The sequence below is a fragment of the Lucilia sericata genome, unplaced genomic scaffold (assembly GCF_015586225.1).
Source record: "Lucilia sericata isolate MDLA Ls3-8-SP2 unplaced genomic scaffold, ASM1558622v1 Contig000839F_arrow, whole genome shotgun sequence".
In the NCBI taxonomy this organism is placed as follows: Eukaryota; Metazoa; Arthropoda; class Insecta; order Diptera; family Calliphoridae; genus Lucilia; species Lucilia sericata.
In genome coordinates this window covers 132,632-155,029 of record NW_023994831.1, presented here as the reverse complement: position 1 = coordinate 155,029, position 22,398 = coordinate 132,632, and the positions used below count along the sequence as shown (strand labels likewise).

The following is a 22,398-nucleotide window of genomic DNA, read 5'->3' as shown; positions in this document are numbered from 1 at the left end:
CAAAGTTATCGATAACTTTTCTATAGAGAATCAAAGTTATCGATAACTTTTCTATAGAAAATCAAAATTATCATTAACTTTTCTATAGCGAATCAAAGTTATCGATAACTTATCTGAAGAATATCAAATTTATCGATATTTTTCTATAGAGAATAAAATTTATGGATAACTTTTCTATAGAGAATCAAAGTTATCGATAACTTTTCTATAGAGAATCAAAGTTATCGATAACTTTTCTATAGAGAATCAAAGTTATCGATAACTTTTCTATAAAGAATCAAAGTTATCGATAACTTTTCTATAGAGAATCAAAGTTATCGATAACTTTTCTATAGAATTAACTTTTCTATAGCGAATCAAAGTTATCGATAACTTTTCTGTAGAATATAAAATTTTTCAATATTTTTCTATAGAGAATAAAATTTATGGATAACTTTTCTATAGAGAATCAAAGTTATCGATAACTTTTCTATAAGGAATCAAAGTTATCGATAACTTTTCTATATAGAATCAAAGTTATCGATAACTTTTGTAGAAAAACAAACATATTCTATATAGAAAGTTTATCAACAATTATGATTATCTATATAAAAGTTATTAACTTTAATTCTATTATTAACTTTAATTCTATATAGAAAAGTTATCGAGAAGTTGTTGATAAGTTTTCTATAGAGAATCACAGTTATCGATAACTTTTCTGTAGAGAATCAAATTTATCGATTACTTATCTATAAAGAATATCTGAAGATATAACTTATCTTCAGAGATTCAAAATTATCAATAGCTTTACTGTGGAGCAAAAAAGTTACCGATTACTTTATTATGGATAATCAAAAGTAGTCGATAATTTTCCAAAGTCAATCAAGATAATCGATAACTTTTCTTTATCATTTCGATAGAAAATTACTGTTGTCGATTTCTTTTCTATATAAAATTAATGCTTTTAATATCTTCTCTATAAATTCTCTGTCAACAATAACAATTATTAATAGCTTTTTCAAAGAGAACTTAAGTCCTCTAGAGAAGTTCCTTTTCAAAGTTATTGATTATTTTTCTTTGGAAACTTCAATGTTATCAATAAATTTTCTAAATCAAATAAAAATAATCCTAATTTCCCAAAGAAAATTTCATAATAATACTCACTTATTTAGCACGCTCACTTACAAATAAGTACTTAAGTAAGCCGTTACAAATAGGGAGTTAATAAGTTGTTTTGTTTTGTCGACATAGAGAACTAACATGGATTTCGTTAGTCCGCTGTGATAAACCGATCTAATAAAATAACAAAACTCAAAATAAGTACTTACCTATATGAATATATGTAAGTCATTATTAGTGTACTTGCAACTAATACAGACGGTATGTAGTAGTCATTAAGTTATTGCGTAAGTTCATTTCATTAACAAGTTTTTGTTAGGAATCTATAAAATTCCGCATTTTGTGCTTGAAATTATTTCGTATTCTTACCCCTACTTCAACCATTGCCACTTAACTTTTCATATAAATTCCCTTGAAAATATGATACAATTTAATAACATTAACAATCTTACAAACAATTTTCAATTATAAGAGAATAATATATTTTTAAGTACTTCTTATGAACATATTTAATAATAATCATAATTTAATTTTCGCATTCTCTAATTTAATGTTTACATACACAATATTACATAATGAAGCAATTTATATGCAATGGTTGGTGGTGTTCGAAGATTTTCTAGCTTCTATTTTCATTTAACACATATGTACATACGTACAATTCGTAATTGCCAAATATGACTGTTATTAACAGACTTTATGTCCTTTTTTTCTCCACAAAATTCCATTAAACCAAAAATTATTTTCTAAGAAAAGCTTTAATATAAACGAGTGAGTATATGCGTTGGCATAGAAAATCGAAAAACATAAATATTAAACTTAAATAAAAGTTAGAAATACTATATAGTACTTATAGAGGAAAATTTCATAGATTTATAAGTTCTATATAATAGTTACTTATATATGTGTATGTAAGTATATTGGGTAGTATAAGTTTTAATAACTAACAATGAATATGTATGTATGAGTAAATATTTGTTTTTATAATTTGTTTCAATGATATTAATCCTTATTTATGGATATCACAATAGCTTTTAGATAATACAAACTTTTAAGCTTCAGGCTCACAAGAAAAACTAAATGCACTTTTGTATTTAAAACTTTGGGTGTATGTAAGTATTTAAGTAAAGAATCTACATTTAGTAGTTATGTGAATTATGAATTTGGTTGAATTTGTAGATATTTACGTATCAGAATGAAATGAGAAATAATGCAAATATTTATAATATTTCCGGTATCCGGTTATTCAGTTTGAATACAAAAACATTTTGTGTTTACATATAAAATACAGAGGATTGAGAACAATTAATTTGCTGGAACAAATTTAGAAGAGATTTTGAATCACGAATATCTGAAGTTTCTTGTAATTATAGGCTCACAAGGGGGTCGGGAAAGTGATGCTTGATTAAACGCATTGAGGATAGTCAAACTTATTTCTGGCTATTGTGGCAAATGAAGTTAAAATTCTTAGAAAAACATCATTCTCTTGTACAGTTTTACTGAAAACACTCCTCATGTAGATGAACATTCATATGTAAATCCATATTCGGTTTATACGATACATGTAAGAAATGTTGTGGTTTTGACCATTAGAACAAATTTGTTGTTTAACAATTGATTTATGGCTTTGAATTTTCAAAATTTTACAATCCTTGTGCGACATTACAAAAACCATAATGCGACAGCAAAAGTTGCATTAGCTTGTTCGCATGCTTACTTATAGTTGCAACCAAACAAATCCACATAAACATATGTATGTATATATGTATAGTGAAACTATGTATGTGTGTCTAAATGTATGCAAGGAAAAGCAACAAAAGCCAATAAGAAACATGACGACAATGAAGAATAACTTTATGATGTTTATGATAATAATGATGGTGACAATAAATACAAAACAAATGATCATTAAACAACAATAACGATGATGATGATGATGATCATCATCATAATAATATTCATGATTGTCATGATAAAGATAATACTAATTGCGTTACATACACTTGTATGTACGAACAATTCATAAGTTAAATCGAGATGAATGTATGTATATGGCCCCTCTATATGTTATGTTATCCCCACTATACATGTGTATTGTGTATTTATATTCATACATACATACATAGGTAAGTAAATTAGGGTGTTCCCAATGAAAATTTTATATTATAATGTATTAAATTAAATTTAAAAGCTCACCACATACATATTGACCCCCGAACAATTTTGAGACATGGTATTTTAGAATGGCTACATTTTCAATTACAATTACATTTAAAGTAATTGTAATTCAAGCTGTACCAATTACAATTACTTGTAATTATAATTGAAGTTTTGCTAATTACAATGATTCGTAATTGAGATTTTGACAATTACAATTTCTTGTAATTAAAGAATTTCCAATTACAATTACTTGTAATTGTAAATTTTTCCCTTTTAATTACATATAATTTGTAATTAGTAATACCTAAATTACAATTACAAGTAATTGTAATTGGAAAACTTCAATTACAAATAATTGTAATTGGTTATTTGTCAATTACATATAACAAGTAATTGTAATTGGAAAAACTTCAATTGCAAGTAATTGTAATTGATTATTAGTCTATTACACATAACAAGTAATTGTAGTTCGAAAAACCATGTAATGAATAAATTTGTGTAATCATTGTACCCCAAGCCTGCTTAGAATGAACCAATCTTTAATGTTCGATAGGAACATTAGTACTGTATTTGTTCTACATACAAACGTGTCCACCCTATTAAACAGAAATGCATATGTATGTCTGTGTATTTTAGATAACATCTATGTATATAAGAGTTATACTTGTAAGCCTTGTAGAAACAACCCTTTATCCTTCACCCATATTATTGTACTTATTTATACTATGTTCCGTCCCCCTATTTGTGTATGTGTAAGTTACTTTTTTGTGAAAGTAAGTAGGTGGGTTTGTATTCATTGATATGTTTTACATTTATGTATGTATGTACTAAGTTTAACTTACAGTCTTCGGTTACATTATTATGAACTAGGAAAAAATCCTTTAAATATTCATTATGTTCTCTAGAATGAGTAACGATATGTATGTAGTATGATATAGAATTTTATGAATTAAGTCTTCGAAATAAAATAATGTTTCTAATAAACTGTCCAAATATTGTAAACAAAATTTTAAAGGCGATCCAAACATAATAGCCATACTACAAAGAAAACCACTTATGTCATGGGCTAGTAGAATTCCATTAATCATTATTTTCATCGTTAGCCATTTGAATTTATTACAGTAATGAATTAGCAGTACGTAGGTGACATAAATTTAATTGATGCAATGAAACTTAAAGCAAAATCATGTGAACTACATACTATTACATAGGCATTTGCATAGACATTGCCTTCTAAGTGATGTTAAGTTAAATATTTTTAGCAATTTATAATATTTTGTCATTTATCACAATATATGAGAACAAATTTTCTAGGTAGTATCTACTATATTCCATATATATTTATCTAAATATGTGCATAATTTTAATGTTGCATTGAAACATTAAATTATTAATAATATTCTAATTGATTTCTCTATTTTACTAGATTTAACTATGGGCTATCAAAGACTGTCTGGCAATACAAATCACAATAATGTTGATCAGAAACCAACACATTTACCACCGGGTCACTATACACATGGCCATAGATGGAATGAACCCTACTTTGACTTAACAATGCCAAAAAACATAACATCTTTGGTAGGCAAATCAGCCTATTTGGGGTGTAGGGTGAAGCATTTAGGAAATAAAACGGTAAGTTGAAAAAGAAAAACGTTTTTATAGTTGCATAATATCAAAATCTTTATTTGTTTACTTTACTTGAAAATAGTTAAGGAAACAGTTTTATCACCTTCAAATGAGAAGGTGTTTGATTTTCTAAAATAAAAGCCATCTGCAAAATTTATTTTATTTTTATAATAAAATCAGTCTCTTCATATGATGACCTTTTTTTAATAGACCTAAAATAAAATACAATAGATTTTTTGAAAATCTTCTAAAACAGAAATAAATATAATTCATCTCCTTTTTGGGAGCGAATAATATACTTACGTACATATGCATCAGACATGGAAAATATATATTTTTGTAAACCAGAGTAATTTTATGGATTAAAAGTACTCTGTTAACTTTAAGCTTTTTTATCAGTTAACTAGTCTGAAAATTAGTACATAGTAACTAGTATATTGAGGAGTCTACTGATTGGTCTATTGCAGTGTTGCCAGGAGCTTAAGAAATAAAAGGCTAAATCTGGACTATTATTTTCTATGGTCTAGTCTATGGTTCAGTTTATGGTGTAGTCTATGATCTAGTCTACAATCTAGCCTATAGTCTAGTCTAAAGTCCAGTCTATTGAATTTTGTAGTGCTTAGCTTATGAACTACTTAGTAAGTTTTTGGTTAGTCTGTGGACTATTTTACTGACTAATATATGGACTGGTATGTAGTATGGTCCATGGTCAAGTATATGCTCCTATATATGACCTAGTCTATGGTCTAGTAAATGGTCTAGTCTATGCTTCAGTCTATGGTCTAGGCTATGGTCCAATCTATGGTCTATTATATGGTCTAGTCTATAGTCCAGTCTATAGTCTTGTGTATGGTCTAGTCTATGGTCTAGTCTATGGTCTAATCTATGGTCTAGTCTATGGTCTAGTCTATGGTCTATTCTATGGTCTAGTATAGGGTCTAGTGTAAGGTCTAGTCTATTGTCTAGTCTATGGTCTAGTCTATAGTCTAGTCTATGATCTAGTCTATATGCTCCTATATATGACCTAGTCTATGCTCCAGTCTATGGTCTAGTCTATGCTCCAGTCTATGGTTTAGTCTATAGTCAAGTCTATGGTCTAGTCTACGGTCAAGTCTATGGTCTAGTCTATGGTCTAGTTATTGGTCTAGTCTATGGTCTAGTCTATGGTCTAGTCTATGGTCTAGTCTATGGTCTAGTCTTTGGTCTAGTCTATGGTCTAGTCTATGGCCTAGTCTATGGTCTAGTCTATGGTCTTGTCTATGGTCTATTCTATGGTCTAGTCTATGGTCTAGTCTATGGTCTAGTCTATGGTCTAGTCTATGGTCTAGTCTATGATCTAGTCTATGGTCTGGTTTAGAGTATAGTCTAGTTTGTGGCCTGGTCTATGGTCTAGACTAAGGCGTGTGGCCTCCGGTAGATTAGTGGATAATGTTCTAGTCTGTAGAAATGAGTGTTCGATTACTACCTGAGGCACTGCTAAGGGAGCGCACAACAGGGCCTATGATATCCTAGGTTTATGTCTTCGGATTTGATGTAATATATGTAATTCTATGATCCCTTCGAGTCTACTTACTAGTCTATGGACTAATTCTAGCCTATAAGTTGGTACATAAACTACTCTATTGACTTTTGTTTTGATAAGAATATGAACTAGTATTTTGATTAGTCTACGCACTAATGTTTTGACTAGTCTATAAACTAGACTTTGAACAGGTCTACGGTCTAGAATATGAAATTGAGCTACTTTCTTAACTTTTCTTAGACTCTTGTTTTGACTGGCCTCTGAACTAGTCTTTTTACAGGTATATAAACCAGTAAGCTAATTTTTGTTTTCAACTGGGGGATGAATAGTTTGATAGATTGACTTTTATATTGATTTAGTCTAGTAAATGGAGTTTTCTATTGACTAGTCTCTAGAGCAATCTATGAACTAGTCAATTTAGTATTCTATGGATTAGTCTACCGAATAATTTATTATCTAATTCAGTGATTAGATAAATTAGTTTTTTGAATGATCTATGCTGTTATCTATAAAATTGCCTACAGAAAAGTTTATTGAATTGTCTTTGAACACATATGTGGACTGATCTATTGACTTTACCATTATATAAAACTATAGCACAAAAAAGAACTTCCAGTAATCTTCATTATCAAAAAAAAATCCATCCCTGATGTATAGAGAAACAAATTTCTCCCAAAAAGACACAAATCATATAAAATTTAGTCCTATACACACAATTCTTAGACAAAATATATATCTTTAAGTTTTTACCATTATAACCCAGTAAATATCGTTTCTTTTATAGCTAAACTTGGATAAAACTCCTACAGAAACAATAACACTTTCTTTTATGTTTTTACTCTCTTCGCTTCCGTTTGCTGTTTGTTTTTATTATCATTATTTACATAAGATTTTGATTTATTTTGTTTTTGTTATTCCTTTCTCTTCTAATGCCATTCTAAAACTAAGTAAAGACAAATAATGTATTATTGTTGTTGTTGTTTTGCTCTTTTTTTTTTTTTTTGACATGTCATAAATTCATACGACTGGAAAGTGAAACATTTCAAATCTCACATTATATTTTTTATGTTTATGTTTCTTTTAACTTTAGTTTTTTTTTTATTTTATGAGCTCAGCATAAAACGTACAAATATTGCATTAATTCTAAAACATTTGCAATATTTCTTTTGACAGAGAAATTCTAATGAAAGCTTTATATTGGACGCAAAAAGTGTGTTGGCTTCAGATTTTTTCTGAATAAAATAATAGTGTTATTTTTAGAATGAAAAATATAGAGTTATTTTGTGAATTTATTAATAATTTTTTTATTCTATAGTATATCTTTAGCTTTAGTGTTTTTGTGATAAAACTCAGAAAAATTTTTAGATAGTGTTATAATGGAAAGTTTAATATATATTTTAAATCATGATATTTTACAGTGGGCAAAATTGCTTGAAACAACATTGCTATTTCATTTGGTATTTATATGCGTTTGAAACTTCATGTTTCATAATTATTACATAACCTGGTCCGGTTTTTAAATATCTACTTAATATAATTTCTTAATTGATTTTACTGATATTTGCAGATAAATATATACAACCCTATAAAATTATTATATTCATTTCATTTACACACACAATTCCAAAATATGAAACATTTTAATTGGTTAATACAGAAAATGGGTTACATTGACTATCGCAGGATGCTGGGCTGTGTCTCTAAAGTACATATTAATCCTTTAAGTGCATATGTAAACGTTTGACTTTTAATTCTACTTAAATAATTTTAATGTATTCACGTCACTTATTAACAGTAGTACCATACCGACATAACAAAACTTTTAATTTAATTAGTAAGACAAACTACAGGTTGAACTATTTAAACAAGATAATAGTTTGGGGGCTACTTATGAGAATTAAAAAAAAACTAAGCAACAATAGAAAGTTAGAACATGTTTTTATTTTAATAAACTAGAAAATTTGCAAAAAAAAATTCTCATTATGTTAATTAATAAACGTTGGATCCGATTTTAAAAATCATAAAAATCACATACCTTATTTCGAATTCAAGTTTTGAATTTCAATTTTATAAAAAGATACAAACATTTTAACAAATTCCTCGGGGAGTGATATTTTGTTCGACTAAACCCCATACTAGACTTGATCAAATTCACAATTGTAGGTATTCATCTTTGACTGTAATTTCTCACTTGTTTTAAAAATTTAATTTTAAATTATACAATGAAATCATTTCTCAAACTCCAAACAATTTATAATTAAATTAGAACTTTGACCGTATTACGCATAAATTTAAGTAATATTTTGAAAAATAAATAATTTATTTATTAAAGCTTTTTTAATAACGATTTCTTAAAGCAACTTAAGAATAATTGTAAACAAACAAGTAGAAGTGTTATATTCGGCTATAACAGAATTTTCTACACCCATCATCACTATTTATGTGAAAGAGGCACTATTTATGAACATTGGTCTTTATAGATTGATCCTTTTATTATTACACAAAATTAATTGTAACCTACACCACTTCAGTGGGGAGGATATTGGTTTTCAGCTGATGTTTGTAACGCACAATAATATTGGTGATATACCCACCTTAAAGTACTCCAATCGACTAGAATCATTTTGTGAATCAATTTAGCTATGTCAGTCCGTCCGTCTGTCTGTTTGTCTGTCTGTCTGTCTGTCTGTCCGTCCATGTAAACTTTGTAATCAAACTACAGGTCACAATTTTGAATGCCCCCTTCAAAATAAGGCATACGTAAATGTCCACAATTTTATTCAACAACAAATGGCTTAAGTATATCTGAGGCAAGGTACAGTTCCACTTAACTGCTTTATTATGAAAACTGAATCTCATGTAGTCGGCCGAGCTGTACAGAATTCATAAAATTAATCATTACTGTTGAAATGGAACGTAAATTTTGAAAAATTTGTAAACAATGAACTGTTAAAAAAACTTTAGTTAGTATTGTTAGTTAGTTAGTAGTTAGTTAGTTTAGTTTAGTTTTAGTTAGTTAGAGTTAGTTAGTTAGTTTTAGTTAGTTTTGTTAGAGTTAGTTAGTTGTTAGTTAGTTAGTTTGTTAGTTAGTTAAGTAGTTAGTTATCGTTAGAGTTTGTGTAGTTAGTTCAGTTAGTAGTTAGTTAGTTAGTTGTTTTGTTAGTTGTTTACTGTTAGTTAGTTGTTAGTTAGTCGTTGTTGGTTGTTAGTTCGTAGTTTTCGTTAGTTAGTTTAGTTTGTTAGTTATTTCTTCGTTTGTTCGTTTCGTCGTTCGTTAGTCGTTCGTTCGTTCGTTCGTTCGTTCGTTCGTTCGTTCGTTCGTTCGTTCGTTCGTTTCTTTCGTTCGTTCGTTCGTTCGTTCGTTCGTTTCGTTTTCGTTCGTTTTTCGTTCGTTCGTTCGTTCGTTCGTTCGTTCGTTCGTTCGTTCGTTTTCGTTCGTTCGTTCGTTCGTTCGTTTCGTTCGTTCTCGTTCGTTCGTTCGTTCGTTCTTTCGTTCGTTCGTTCGTTCGTTCGTTTTTCGTTTCGTTCGTTCGTTCGTTCGTTCGTTCGTTCGTTCGTTTCGTTCGTTCGTTCGTTCGTTCGTTTCGTTCGTTTTTTCGTTCGTTCGTTCGTTCGTTCTTCGTTCGTTCGTTCGTTCGTTTCGTTCGTTCGTTCGTTCTTCGTTCGTTCGTTCGTTCTTTCGTTCGTTCGTTCGTTCGTTCGTTCGTTCGTTCGTTCGTTCTTCGTTCGTTCGTTTCGTTCGTTCGTTCGTTCGTTCGTTCGTTCGTTTTTCGTTCGTTCGTTCGTTCTTGTTCGTTTCGTTCGTTCGTTTCGTTCGTTCGTTCGTTCGTTCGTTCGTTCGTTCGTTCGTTCGTTTCGTTCGTTCGTTCGTTTTCGTTTTCGTTCTTTTCGTTCGTTCGTTCGTTTTCGTTCGTTCGTTCGTTTTCGTTTCGTTCGTTCGTTCGTTCGTTCTTTTCGTTCGTTTTCTTTTTTCGTTCGTTCGTTCGTTTTTCGTTCGTTCGTTTCTTCGTTCGTTTCGTTCGTTCGTTCGTTCGTTCGTTCGTTCGTTCGTTTCGTTCGTTCGTTCGTTCGTTCGTTCGTTCGTTTTCGTTCGTTCGTTCTTCGTTCGTTCGTTCGTTCGTTCGTTCGTTTCGTTCGTTCGTTCGTTCGTTTTCGTTCGTTCGTTCGTTCGTTCGTTTGTTTTCGTTCGTTCGTTCGTTCGTTCGTTTCGTTCGTTTTCGTTCGTTCGTTCGTTCGTTCGTTCGTTCGTTCGTTCGTTCGTTTTTTTTTTCGTTCGTTCGTTCGTTCGTCGTTCGTTTCGTTCGTTCGTTCGTTCGTTTCGTTCGTTCGTTTCGTTCGTTCCGTTCGTTCGTTCGTTCGTTCGTTCGTTCGTTCGTTTCGTTCGTTCGTTTTCGTTCGTTCGTTCGTTCGTTCGTTCGTTCGTTCGTTTTCGTTCGTTCGTTCGTTCGTTTCGTTCGTTCGTTTCGTTCGTTCGTTCGTTCGTTCGTTCGTTCGTTCGTTCGTTCGTTAGTTTTAGTTAGTTAGTTAGTAGTTTAGTTAGTTAGTTTAGTTAGTTAGTTAGATGTTCTTAGAATTTCACAAGGATGCAAAATATGTTAATTGTTACAATGGAGTGACGAAGTGGGTATGAATACAATTATATACAATTTTAAGAAACATTTTTAAAGCCGTATTAAAATTCAAAACAAAGTAATAATGGACTTATATAAAATCTTTATTAAATTAAATACAATACTCCAAGGTGAAAATATTGAATTTTTTTTTTTAAATATTTTACAAAAATAACAAAAATAACATGTAAATAAGTTATTTTAAAACATAACTAATTGCATTTTTTATAGCTTCGAGGCTATACCGTTAAGAATTCCATTTAATTTGTAAGGTCTCAATAGCATTTTAAAAGCTTTTTGAAATCTTAAATAAAAACTGTCTTTGTTAAATGATGAAGAATTCATTCTTCAAATATGCTTAATAAGCATCTTAAAATATACTCAAACTGTACATACAAATAACAAAATTCTCTTCATTAATGTCGGTGTAGTTTTGGTATTGCATCTACTCCCTATGTAATGTAATTTGTTTCAATATTTTGTTAAAGTTAAGTAAATTTTTTATGTTATTTTATTTAAAGAATATCATCATGTTTCAGATTTGCAAGATTCTTATGTGAATTGTTTTCCTATTCTATCTCACTAACTATAACTAACAAATACTTTAAATCCATCTTATTCAAAGCACTTCTGACTCATTACAGCTGCTATTTGTAGTTAAACAAATTGTTATTTTTAGAGCAAATTCTTTAAGAATTTCTTTTTTGAAATCAAATTCAATTAAAATGACTGACAAGAAATCATGAGGTTTTATTTAACAAGAGAAACGGAGAACGGTAAATGAAAAGGATTAAATAAATTAGAGTAGATGTATTTATTTAATTAAACGTAAACTGCTTAAGACAGTCAAGTTTAAAGTAAATAATACCTGTTAGCTGGAAAATATGCAAATACATACAGTTTTTCTGCAGACATTAAATATTTATACAAGTGTATACAAATTAAATTATTTGCATTAATACCATTTGTAGTGATTTGATTTTTTCTTTTTTGCGAAAAAAAGGTAGAAAAAATAAAGTTGCTTTATTTTCACTTTTCTTTGTATTTTTTATAAAAATAAGAAAACCTTAACAAATTTAAAATTATTTCAAATGGTCGAACTTATTTTTTTTTATACATACTTAATTTAACTTTACCTTTTTTAATAAAATAACAAAAAAGCCGTAAAACAAAAGGTCTTTTGTTAATGATATACCTACATACATACAACAAACACCCAAAGTAAATGTATTTCTCTTTTCGCTTGATTTTTTTTCTTCTCTGTATTGTTTTTTATAAACCTCTAACATAAGCTGCTCTGGTTCTATTATCCTTTAAAACTAAAGTCATCATCCCAGAATATATTATTATGATCATTATTCACAACTGTTCTTTTAGCACTTTGGGTTGGTTTACTGGGTTCAAATGGCATTATCATATTTAAACACATTTGTGTTTGTTTATCATTTTATACTTACTAGCTTTATCTTTTCTTTACGTTTTTTAAGTTTTTATTTTTTCAAAATTAAAGCAAACACTATCATTTATTTGTCTGGTGTATTTTTTTAAAGGGATAAAAAGCACTTTTGAAAAAAATTTATATTAAAATGCTTATAATTAGCTTTATGTGATTATAAAAAAGTATATCTTAAAAAGTGTATTATATTAAATTTAGTTAATGTATTTAAGGGTACCGGCTTAAGATTTTTTTGAAAACAAATGGTCTTTTACATGCAATTTTTAAAGAAATATGTGTATTCATTTACGAACAATTAAGAATGTATAGATGACCATAAACGTCCATATGATAACCTAGGCCAGTGAGTATATTAGAAATATGAATTATATTGTACGTAATTTTGCATTATGAAATTGCTCTGCTTTTGTTAACGACACCTGTACGTATACGTATTAATGATTTATTGATATTATAAATATTAAGTATACGCCTTATTTAGAGAAGCACTTGAATGTAAAAAAATTTTAAGTTTTTTTTTTGCGATTTTGATCTTTAAGATGAAGTTTTTTTGATATTATGTGTTCACAATTTTTGTCCTTTATGTATAAGTTTCAAAATCTCTGTCAATAAGTTGAGACAGCGTTCACAACAACATGATATGTTTACACTATCGTTGGATCGGGAAAAAAGTTACAACATAAAGCATACGATTTCGTTGCTAAAATCTGGAATGTAGATAATTTATGAGTAAAATTCAGATTTTTTTCGAAAAAAAAAAAAAATTACAAAATATATTTTTTAAAAAATTCAAATGATTGTTGGTAAAAGCTAACAAAAATTATATAGTATTCACTGAATGTATTATCATCCGATGTTCAGAAACTCAGTTTCCTAAGAATTTTCCAATCAAAGTTCGTGGGGTTTGTTATATCTGGAATAATATAACTCTCATGATATGCCCGTAATCCTGTGTGTCCTCTCAGAATCACAGACTAGCTCATTTTGAGGAGACTTCACGTCCCGCTCTCTTTAGGGTTACGCCATAGTATTTTTGTTGTTCTACCACCATTTCTCTACTCCTAGAGGCCTTATGGGTTTCTCCCACTCATATTTTTAATTCCGTCCTGGTTCTGTCAAATGGTTTTACATTCACAAAGTTAACTACCGCAAGCTCCCTTCCCTTTAAAACTATTACATTCGCTCTTTCATTGCCGACTACTCCCGAGTAGCCTGGTACCCATATGATGTGAACCTTACCTTTGGGAGAGTGTTCGGTTAGAGCTTTTTTATAATCCAATAGAGTCTAAGATTTAAATTTATCATCTGATATCGTTCTAACTGTCATCTGGCTTGGATGGGATTTATTCTAATCAAATTTACGAATTTCGGATCAAATTTACGATGATCCGACTTCTGCCTAGAAGCTAGTGTTTTGATTAGGTAACAAGTGGTATACTTATGTTTCTGTATCTTCAAACCTAGGGCTACTTTGTCCCCAAATTTAGATCCATCCGTATAGGAACGGATTCCTACGGGTATTTGCTCTAATGTTTCACTTGACCAAGACATTCTATCTGGGATTAGTGTTTCAAAATTTCCGGCATATTCTGTGTCTGGAATGCGACACGTCAGATGATTTTGTATAGCCTTGCAACGTGTCCAATATACGTTGATGACGTGTTCTATAACCGCTTTTGGCCATATCGCCTAAAGCTATGAGTCGTTCAGCTGTAAGTGCCGCCTCATATCTTATGTACATACATATGTTTCAATTTGGTTTCAGAGCCTTGGTTGTGGCACCAACTACACCCAAACAGCATGAAGTCGAAGTGCTTTACATGAGTACCTGGCGTGAAGCCCTATCTGACGGTGGTACTTTTTCAACCACTGGGTGAGTAAAAAGTAAACAACTCACCACTGCCCCTTTGTGTATCTTACACGCAGGTCGCAATTTTTGTACATGGAAAAAGCCGTTCCATGTACAAGCACTTTGCTCAAGTATTCGATCTATCTAATCTCTTGCCATAGTCTCGTTGGGGAAAGATAGGTGTCATTAGAAAGCTCAATCTACCACGACATAATGTCGCCCAACCAAACTACTATGACTCTGTTGATTCGGCAACAGTACCTAGGGGACGTAATTGGTAGTCCAAACCAAGGATCATATTAATTGACAAGACTTTATTTCAGTGGCCACAAATACCCACTGTGATAAGTAGAGCATGCACTCAACAATTTTGGAAAATCGCTAATAAATTAAAGAATGGGCAGTGATGACCTTGCACCATATCCTCCTTCCCCTTTTTGTCCGTAGTCTAACACATCGTTCATCGTTACACCTTCAGACAGCCGTCAAATCCATCAATCACTCCATTCTTTCTATAGACCATGTCTACTTTGATTCTATACAGAGAATGGAGAAACATCATTCATCTTCGTACACCCAATCTATGCATTATCAGCTCAATTCCAACATTTTATTAATCCGCAGTCATGCTCTGTAATTTGTACCGCTTGCATCTAGGAACGATAACAGAAATGTATCCTGAAAATTTATATTTCACCGTGTATCAGTCTTTTAACCAAGCACCCCTTCCTGCTGACCAGCCAGGAGAAGTCCTGTGGGTAACTGGCCGTAGTATCAGATTATGTGGTGCTCTGGTTAGACCTCTTTCCAATTTATGCAAGGTCTAGGCCAGGCAGTAAATTGTCAACACCAAATTATAGTCCCGGAAGACTATAGATATTGGTAGCACCTATCTACCCCCGGACTGCAATACACCCAGATGTGGTCTGACATCATAGTTTGATATTACACGTTTTCTCCAAAGAATTCCACCAGCACAACCTAGAATTTATCTTATTAAGCCATTGTGTCATAGTCGGACTAAAACCACATTTCATGCCTAGGGTTCTCCTACATAGCGCCCAGCATCGATATGACTTTTTGATCCTATTCTCTATGTGGTTAGGAATACACTTAAGTACTTAAATTTGTCTGTCACCGGTATATTATTGCCCAGGAAACAGGGTTCAGTATATGAAATGTTAGAAATGTTTCTCATTCTTGTGAAAAGACAAATTTCCATCTTCGCCAGATCAACGTTGAGGCCTCTCGGTTGAGCCCAGCTCAAGGCTGTATTAAGAGTCTTTTCAGCACTTGTACACAAGTAATTTTGATCCTTTCCCCTTAAAATAATTACGCCATCGTCTGCATAGCAGACAGATCTAAGTCATTTCTCGGTTAAGGTCCTTAGAAGGATACTTATCATGGTAACCCAGAGTAAAGGGAAAAAAATGCCAAAAAAAATATTTTCATTTACGAAATTTGGCAAATTTAAAAAATAATTTTAATCCGTATTACTCCAAGGTAGCAGGGAAGTATTGTTAAATCAAACCAAAACTATTCACAATTCATTAGTTTTAATTAAACTTAGAAAAGGTTATGTAAATACTGCTTAAGTTTTTTATCTTTTCATTTATCTTAGCTACTATTTCGTTTACTTATCTCTGTTACTATCAGCGAATGTGTGTGTGTGTGTATCTTTTGGCAAATTAATTTTCATATTTTTTGTTACGTTTACTATTTGTATTTTATTAAAGATTTCAACATTTCCTTACCTCATGACCTTTATAGTATTTTGCGTTTTCTTCACTTCCAGTTTCATAAGAATATTCACAGTATACTTTTAGTATTTCTTTTATATGTTTCTTGTGCATATTTTACGGTTCATAAGTAGTTAACAAGATAAAAAGAAAACACAAAACTAAAGTATTCGAAAATGTTATGCCAATCTTGTTTTAGAGTCAAATCTAAAAAGATTTTTGAAAAACAAATACAGTGTGTAAGAGAATCTAAACTATAAATATAGAAAACTTATAATACCTTGAATAGTAAAGCTAAATCGTCTTCTATGGTTCCGACCTATTTCCTATTTAAAATTATAATAGCAACAAAATTATAAATTTTTTGTTGTTGTATTTTACATAAATTAATTATAAATCTATAAAATGTCTACTTTTTCATGTTTGCAAATAAATTGCTTAAATAATTAATTCTTTTGAAATTTCAATTAATATCCCGCATATCCAAGGATATTAAAAAAATCCTGAAAAACAAAGACCAAAATTCTTTTAGAGTATATTTACACCCACTGTTTTGCCAGGAAGTGAACAAAAACACACTATTGCCAAAAAAATTTGTACAAAAAATACAGTAACAAATATAAATATTTTAAATTTGTTCAACACTAACACATATTTGTTTCACCAATTCTCTTTTCATAATATTAAATTTTTGTGCAGAAATTTTATTAAGAAAAGAAATCAAGACTATTAAAAAAAAGTCAACCTTAACAAAAAAGCAGCAAAAAAATTTAAATGAAACGAAGCCAAAAAAAGGGGAAAATATCATTTTAGTTTTTTTCCCAGTGGGTTTCTCTCAAATTTCTACATTGCAAAAGTGTATGTTTCAATGCCAATTTCATCAAATTTAAATCCATTAAAAATTGATGATTTGTTAGGAATACAAAAAAAAAAAATTGCAAAACACAAAAGTATTTTTATATATGTAAAAAGGTCAGGAAATGTACTTTTTTCCTAAGAATAAATATTAAAAAAAACTGTAACAAGCTGGAAATTGAATGCCTAAGACAATTTACCAAAGATAAATCAAAGAAATATGTTTGTGTAATCACAAAACAGGAAATAGCATAAAACTTTAATTTACATATTTAAAAAAAATCTTTATGGTATGTATTTTAGTTGATTTATTTATAAATTTTACTAAGACTTTTTTACTTTGTATAACATTTTTGTTTTGTTATGTTTGTAGATATTTATTGTCAAATAATTGGTTTGAGATTTAAAAGAAATTATTTGTAAGACAAATTTAAGCTTTCTTATGTTATATAAGTAACAACATTTTTTTTTTGTCAAATCATTTATGTTCTTAGAAAAATTAAAAAGAAAAATATTTCATTTCCCTGGTGCTTAGTTAACCTACATAAATTAAAAGTGAAAAATTATAAAAGAATTTTTTTTACTTATTATAGTTGTGGTTACAATCTTTCCATTTATAACGGATACAAATACTTATTTTCTATTAATAACTTCATTGTTAAAATTCTCTATTTAGAAACATTTTGTGAAAAAATCAGCTTGCCTTCACTTTCATCTATACAATTTTAAGACGAATATTTAAGAAATACATGAAATTTTAGTAATTTGTCGAATATTTTACATTGTTAAGTAAATACTTATGTAATAGGATATTCAAGTCATTTTATCTGTAAGAAACAGGGATGGAAAACGAAACTTACTACATCAAATTCGAAGAAATACACCTAGGCCATCATCGGGCCTGTTGTGCGCTCCTTTTTATGAAAACAATAAAAAAAATTGTTCACTGAATGTATTATTTTTCAATGTTCAATCATACTAACTTCAGACTTGCTCATTTTTCTCGTCCTGCTCTCATCAGGGTCAACCTATAGGATCTTTGTCGTTCTACCCACAGTTTCATTACTCCAAGAGGCCTTATGGGATTCCCTCAACCATATTTTTATACCCACCATAAAAAATAGATGGGGGTACATTGATATTATCATTCCGCTTGTAACATATCAAAATATTGGTTGTAGGCCCACAAAAGTTTATATCTACTGGGTCCTTATTAAATTCTAAGACGATCACTGTAGAGTCCGAACGAAATGAGCTATATGATTGAAACTTTCCACAAATATTCTCTATAGGTAAAGTTTGTTTGGTATTGAAAATGGGAAATATCGGTCTACGTTTTCGGATATCCCCCATACAAGTGGACCCCCGAAGAATAGCTTTAACGGGCATATCTGTTTTAAAAGTACGAGTATAGCGATGAAATTCGACACAAATAAGTTTCATATATTCCAAAATCTCCCTACTACATTTTATGAGGATCGATCCATAATTGACCCTATACCCCATTTAAGGTCCCCTTCAGAAAATGACTTTAACGTTCATTACTGGCTTAGAAATACGAGTATAGTGATGAAATTCGACATACATAAGTTTCAATGGAGCCAAAACTTTTTTACCAAGTTTTATGTGGATTGACTCTACCCCCTATATAAGGCCCCTTCAAAAAGTGACTTTAACGATCATTAGTGGCTTAAAAATACGAGTAAAGCGATGAAATTCGACCCTATTAAGTTCCTTGCGAACCAAAACCACTTAACCAAATTTTATGTGGATAGGTCCATAATTGACCTTCAGATAATTATTTTTAAGCTCATTAAAAGTACGAGTATAGAGATGAAATCCGACATAAGTAAGTTTCTTACGAGTCAGAACCTCTCTAGTGACTTTTATGGATTCTGCATATGATTGACCCTCATATAAGCTCCCCTTCAGAAAATAACTTTAAAGCTCATTATTGGCATAGAAATACGAGAAAAGCGATGAAATTCGAAAAACGTATGTTTTATACGAGTTAAAATCTCTCTACCAAATTTATTGAGGATCGGTCCATAAGAAAATTACTTTAACGATCATTGCTGACTTAAAGATACAGCTGGATGTAACACTCTTACTTGTTAATTCTGCTATTGTTGCGTCGAATGGTGTTTATCAGGTTAACTACTTAGAGCTCCATTTCCTTTAAAGCTACTACATTCGCCCTTTCGTTGCAGAATACTCCCGAATGGCCTGATACCCATATTAAGTAAACCTTAGCTATGGGAGAGTATTCAGTTAAAGCTTTCTTACAATCCAATACGGTCTTAGATTTAATTCTATTACCTGATATCGCCCTAAGTGCCTTCTGGCAGTCGGTAAATATATTAAGAGCTATGGGTGCCATATTTATTCTTACACTTTTATAAATCCAATTTGTCCCCATTTCATGCCTATAGTTTTCCTACATATCGCCCAGCACCGATGTGCCTTGTTGATCTATGTGGTGTTTAAATTTTAATTTCTGTCAAGGATTATACCAAAGTACCTAACTTTGTCTGTCAACTGTATCTTCCTGCCCAGGAAGCAAGGTTCAGTATACGTAGAAACTTTTGGCTTTTTGTGAAAAGATAGATTTCTGTTTTCGGCGGCTTAACATTGAGGCCGTATTTAGAGCCTCCTTAGCTCTTCTACACAAGTAATTTGAATAGTTTCCCTTTAAAAGGCTGCATAGCAGACAGTTCTAAGTCTTTTCTCGGTTGGGTCCTTAGGAGGATATTCATCGTGGTAACCCAGAGTAAAAGTGATAAAATTCCACCCTGTTGTATACCGCGAAATACCTTTTTCCTGCTAGTTATATAGTACATCTCGCTGCTTATCCATCTATTCCATAGCATGTAATTGATACAGTTACGAAGCACCCGGTCAACATAAAACTGGTCTAGGGATTGGATAAGAGTATCAGTGTGCACGTTATTGAAGGCGCTTTCGATGTCAATGCATCAAAGGCGTGAAGACTTTAATCATTTGTATCCTAGAGCCTCTAGTATAGAAGAAAATTGACGGTTTTACGTTTTCAGTGAAAAATTAATTTTTGTTGGGATCTTTTGGTGGATCACCATATCCCACTAAGCGGCCAAAAAGCTTTTAACGGAATAGCTTTCTTTTGAGCAAAAATAAAGAAAATGTTAATTTGACAAAAAAATATCCAATTTTTTGTAAATATTTTGGAATGATTTTTCTAGGAAATAAGTTCCAAAGTTACCAAACTACACGTTTGGTAAAATTGACACACTTTGATCCACTATAACTCAGAAAGTTCTTGACCGATCTTGTCTAAGCTACTATGCAATAGAACTAACATTGGTGCAAATTTCATACTGATCAGAAGACGTTAGTTTGAATGGGTCAAAGGGTCGTATTGACACATATTAGTTAAGTTGCTTTAAAAATGTAAGAAATGAAATTTAAAGAATTTTTTATTGAAAAAGGTTGAAAATAGCTCATGTAACTTGTAGTAAACACAGCCTTTAATCTTATACAAAACTAATACACTGACAATATACAAAATCTAAATGACATTTTCCTGGATAGACTTTTATCCAACCACAAGAAATAATTTAAAATATTGACATTTCGTAACACTTAAATAAAAAACAGCCTACTCTCTAATCTGACCAAAAACTAAGTTATTTACCACATAATATTTTATTTAAATTTTATACAGATTTTTAAATACAGATAAACTTTTACATATTTAAATAAATATAAAAAAACTAAGTGATTTATTGATTTCCAAACCTTATTTTTTGTATTTTCTCTTATTTTTATCGTTCAATATAAAGGTTGCCTGGATAAGAAATCGTGATTTACACATATTGACAGTTGGCACATATACTTATACAACAGATCAACGTTTTCAAACCTCATATCATCGTGATATCGATGAATGGACATTGCAAATAAAATGGGCACAACAACGTGATGCCGGTGTCTATGAGTGCCAAATATCGACCCAACCAGTAAGAAGTTTTTCCGTTAACCTAAATATTGTGGGTAAGTAGAAAATTTGGAAATGAAAAAGCAGCATTATATTAAAATATATACATATATGTATATAAAACTTAAGAATACAAATTATGTACACATATAGAGATGTTACAAACAAAAACACAAATACCTAGTAGTTTTATAAGTTTTAGTGTATGAGGTTCTAAGACATATACTATATCTCGTATTACTTTCTATTAACATTATTTGCTGCTTTAAGAGTTAATTTCTTGCAAAAGGCAACGATGCAAGGAAAGGAAACGTTGCGTACAGCAACGTTTCTAATCCGAATAAAAAAGTAATTAACGAACAGTCTAAATTTCGTGCGTGACAATAACATATATTAGAGTTTGTGCCTTTGCAACATTTATCTTCAGATCAGCCGATTCCGCTACTTTCGCTACGATACATAGATTTGTTGTACGAAGCTGTGAGGAAAGAGTCAGATGTCATCTGAGTAATCAAGATTGTTGACCCTCCCGCTGTACTGTCTCCATACTATCAACATGTCGTTCTTTAGTTCGTTTGCAAATATCGAGTCCAGAAGTATACGATATATGTAGATGTAGTGACTGAACATAAATTTGTGGGCCCCATCTAATCTGCTATCTGACTGATCACTTGTTTTGTTTATGAATGAGTTTGAGTGAAATTTTCCTGCATGTCAATGCATTCCAGATCTCACAGATTTCTTCAGTTTTCGTTTAAAATGTTAATTTGCATTATGTAAGAATATGTTCACAATAGAAGAATTTCAAAGTGGGATTTTATAAACATATATTCCATTTTTTTCAAATTCAAAGATCAAAAGCAATTCATAAGACTTCGCAACGTCTAATGACTAATAGATGTTGATCACTTGACATGACTGTTTCCCTACAGCTGCAAATATCCAAAGGGGATCCATGCCTTTAACTGACTTGAAATTGATATTATATGATGCAATTTGATCGTTAAATACATAAGTATGTCACTGCGGTTGGTTCCATTATTTGTCTTATGGAAAGTATATGTCCTTGTTTTCAGGGTCAGAAACTTCTGTTGTTTGCAAGACTCAAATCAATCTAAATACAAAACAAGTAAGAAATTATAGTCGGGCGAGGCCGACCATATAATACCCTACACCTTTGACAAAAATATAATGTGATTTAGTTGCCATAATAAAGCATTTAAGTTGAATTGCACCTTGCCTTAGATATACATACTTAAGCCGTTTATTGTTGAATAAAGTTGTGGACATTTAAGTGAAATTTTGATGGGGGCTTTTCATAGGGGCTAGGGTCATATGAGAACCTATTATTATGGAATTCGGGGGGGTCATCAAGTCTTGTATACAACTTGGTTATTGCAGCTTTTTGTCGAGATATGAGTATATTAAACATAATTATGAACTTAAAAGCCCTATTCGGCGGGTTCAGTTGTATGGGGACTAGGTGAAATAATGGACCGATGGTAAC

At 30.9% G+C, this 22,398-nt stretch overlaps 1 protein-coding gene across 2 annotated transcripts in view; it reads left to right on the top strand.

The window, feature by feature from the left end:
* The first annotated feature begins 4,672 nt into the window (after positions 1-4,672).
* The window catches only part of LOC119608468 (uncharacterized protein DDB_G0267764-like), a 44,854-nt gene continuing 27,128 nt past the window's right edge, over positions 4,673-22,398 (top strand). For both annotated transcript variants that reach the window (XM_037962901.1, XM_037962900.1), the window contains exons 1-2: positions 4,673-4,893; positions 20,737-20,947. In XM_037962901.1, the coding sequence (XP_037818829.1) occupies positions 4,693-4,893; positions 20,737-20,947 (412 nt within the window). In that variant the 5' untranslated portion in view covers positions 4,673-4,692. The remainder of the gene's footprint in view (positions 4,894-20,736; positions 20,948-22,398) is intronic.